General features: G+C 32.4%; 1 protein-coding gene across 1 annotated transcript in view; it reads left to right on the forward strand.

Annotated features, from left to right (window-relative positions):
• Window positions 1–1,392, forward strand: part of POSTN (periostin, osteoblast specific factor) — a 31,429-nt gene that overhangs the window by 19,709 nt on the left and 10,328 nt on the right. Inside the window, exon 8 of the mRNA XM_012643821.1 lies at window positions 190–318. Coding sequence (XP_012499275.1) covers window positions 190–318 — 129 coding nt within the window. The remainder of the gene's footprint in view (window positions 1–189; window positions 319–1,392) is intronic.

A 1,392-nucleotide genomic window follows, 5' to 3' on the forward strand; every position in this document is an offset into this window, starting at 1 on the left:
TAGTGAATATATATTCCACTGGAACAAATTCAAGTCACTGGACTTCAAAGTTCAACATCTGGACATGAGAAGATATTATATTATGTACCATGAATGAGTCCGGTATCTGACTTCCTGACAATATAACCCAGTCTGATACCCAAGACACCTGCAAAGATAAAAAAAAAAAAAAAGGAAAATTTTGTTCAGGTTGTTTTTATGTAAACATCATTCATGTTCCACTTTCTATACTTTCAGCAACTAAAATTATAACCAAATTTGTGGAACCAAAAATTAAAGTGATTGAAGGCAGTCTTCAGCCTATTATCAAAACTGAAGGTAAAAATCAACGTTATACATGGTTCCTTTCATTGCGAAAAGAATCCATAAAAATACTGATTTCTATGAATGTATCTACATTCTTGTTGAAACTAACATGCTAAATATTTCTATATCGACGGCATGCTCATGTAATTGCAGAATGCGGAGTGCAAATTATTTAGCAAAGTAGATAGTGCATTCCTAATACTTTCAGTACATTTGCTTGTACTTGATTTAATTTGAATCTAATTGACATTGCATTAGCACTAGTACCTGGATACCCACCAAACAAATAAATCCTGAGCTCTTTTGCTATAGTTAGACTCTTCAGAGTATACTCTTTTTGTTGCTTTGTTTCCAATCTCTGTACATGGTGCCTTTTGTACTATTATAAGAAGCTCTTTTGAAAAAGTGCAGGCATTTTTCATTCTGCAACCCAAGAAAACATAGAAGCTGTACATTGATGAAAGCTTGGAAATTACAACCCCACATGATATATTTTAAAATTAAAACATTAGAAATAAAAGAGGAAATAAGCAGCTTGTGCAGTGAGTCAACCTTAGACTACTCAATCCCAGTCCTGAATATATTCTGATATGTGATATATCACATATATATATGTATTTTATGCATTTTACATATATGCTTCTCTTCTGATGTTTCAGACTAGAACATTAAATAAGCGGTGACTTTTCTCTCAACTGTCTATGTTAGCCAAACTTCAACATCTTTAATGTTACGTTCATTTCATGTATTATAATTATCTCCAGAAATCAGACCTTAAGAATTTCTTATTTCCATGTTTAAGCATCTTTGTGTAGTGACCTGACACAGAGAAAAGACCTTGTTATCTTCTTTATTCCATAAGAAGGACAGACGCAGTCTTCCAAAAAGGAACAGATTATATCTCTGATCAAATCTCAGGAAAACTATTATTGTGATTATCTTTGATTTTGATATTTCTTCTCATTTGGTGGACTGAGATGGCAACTGCTTGAATACTTTTGTCTATACCTTTTAAAGTGAACCATGACTTAAAACTTAGACATTGAGAACACATAGGTAAAAGTTGACTTCCTAGCTAATTAGTTA

The sequence above is a fragment of the Propithecus coquereli genome, unplaced genomic scaffold (genome assembly GCF_000956105.1).
Source record: "Propithecus coquereli isolate 6110/MARCELLA unplaced genomic scaffold, Pcoq_1.0 Scaffold201, whole genome shotgun sequence".
NCBI classification, from domain to species: Eukaryota; Metazoa; Chordata; class Mammalia; order Primates; family Indriidae; genus Propithecus; species Propithecus coquereli.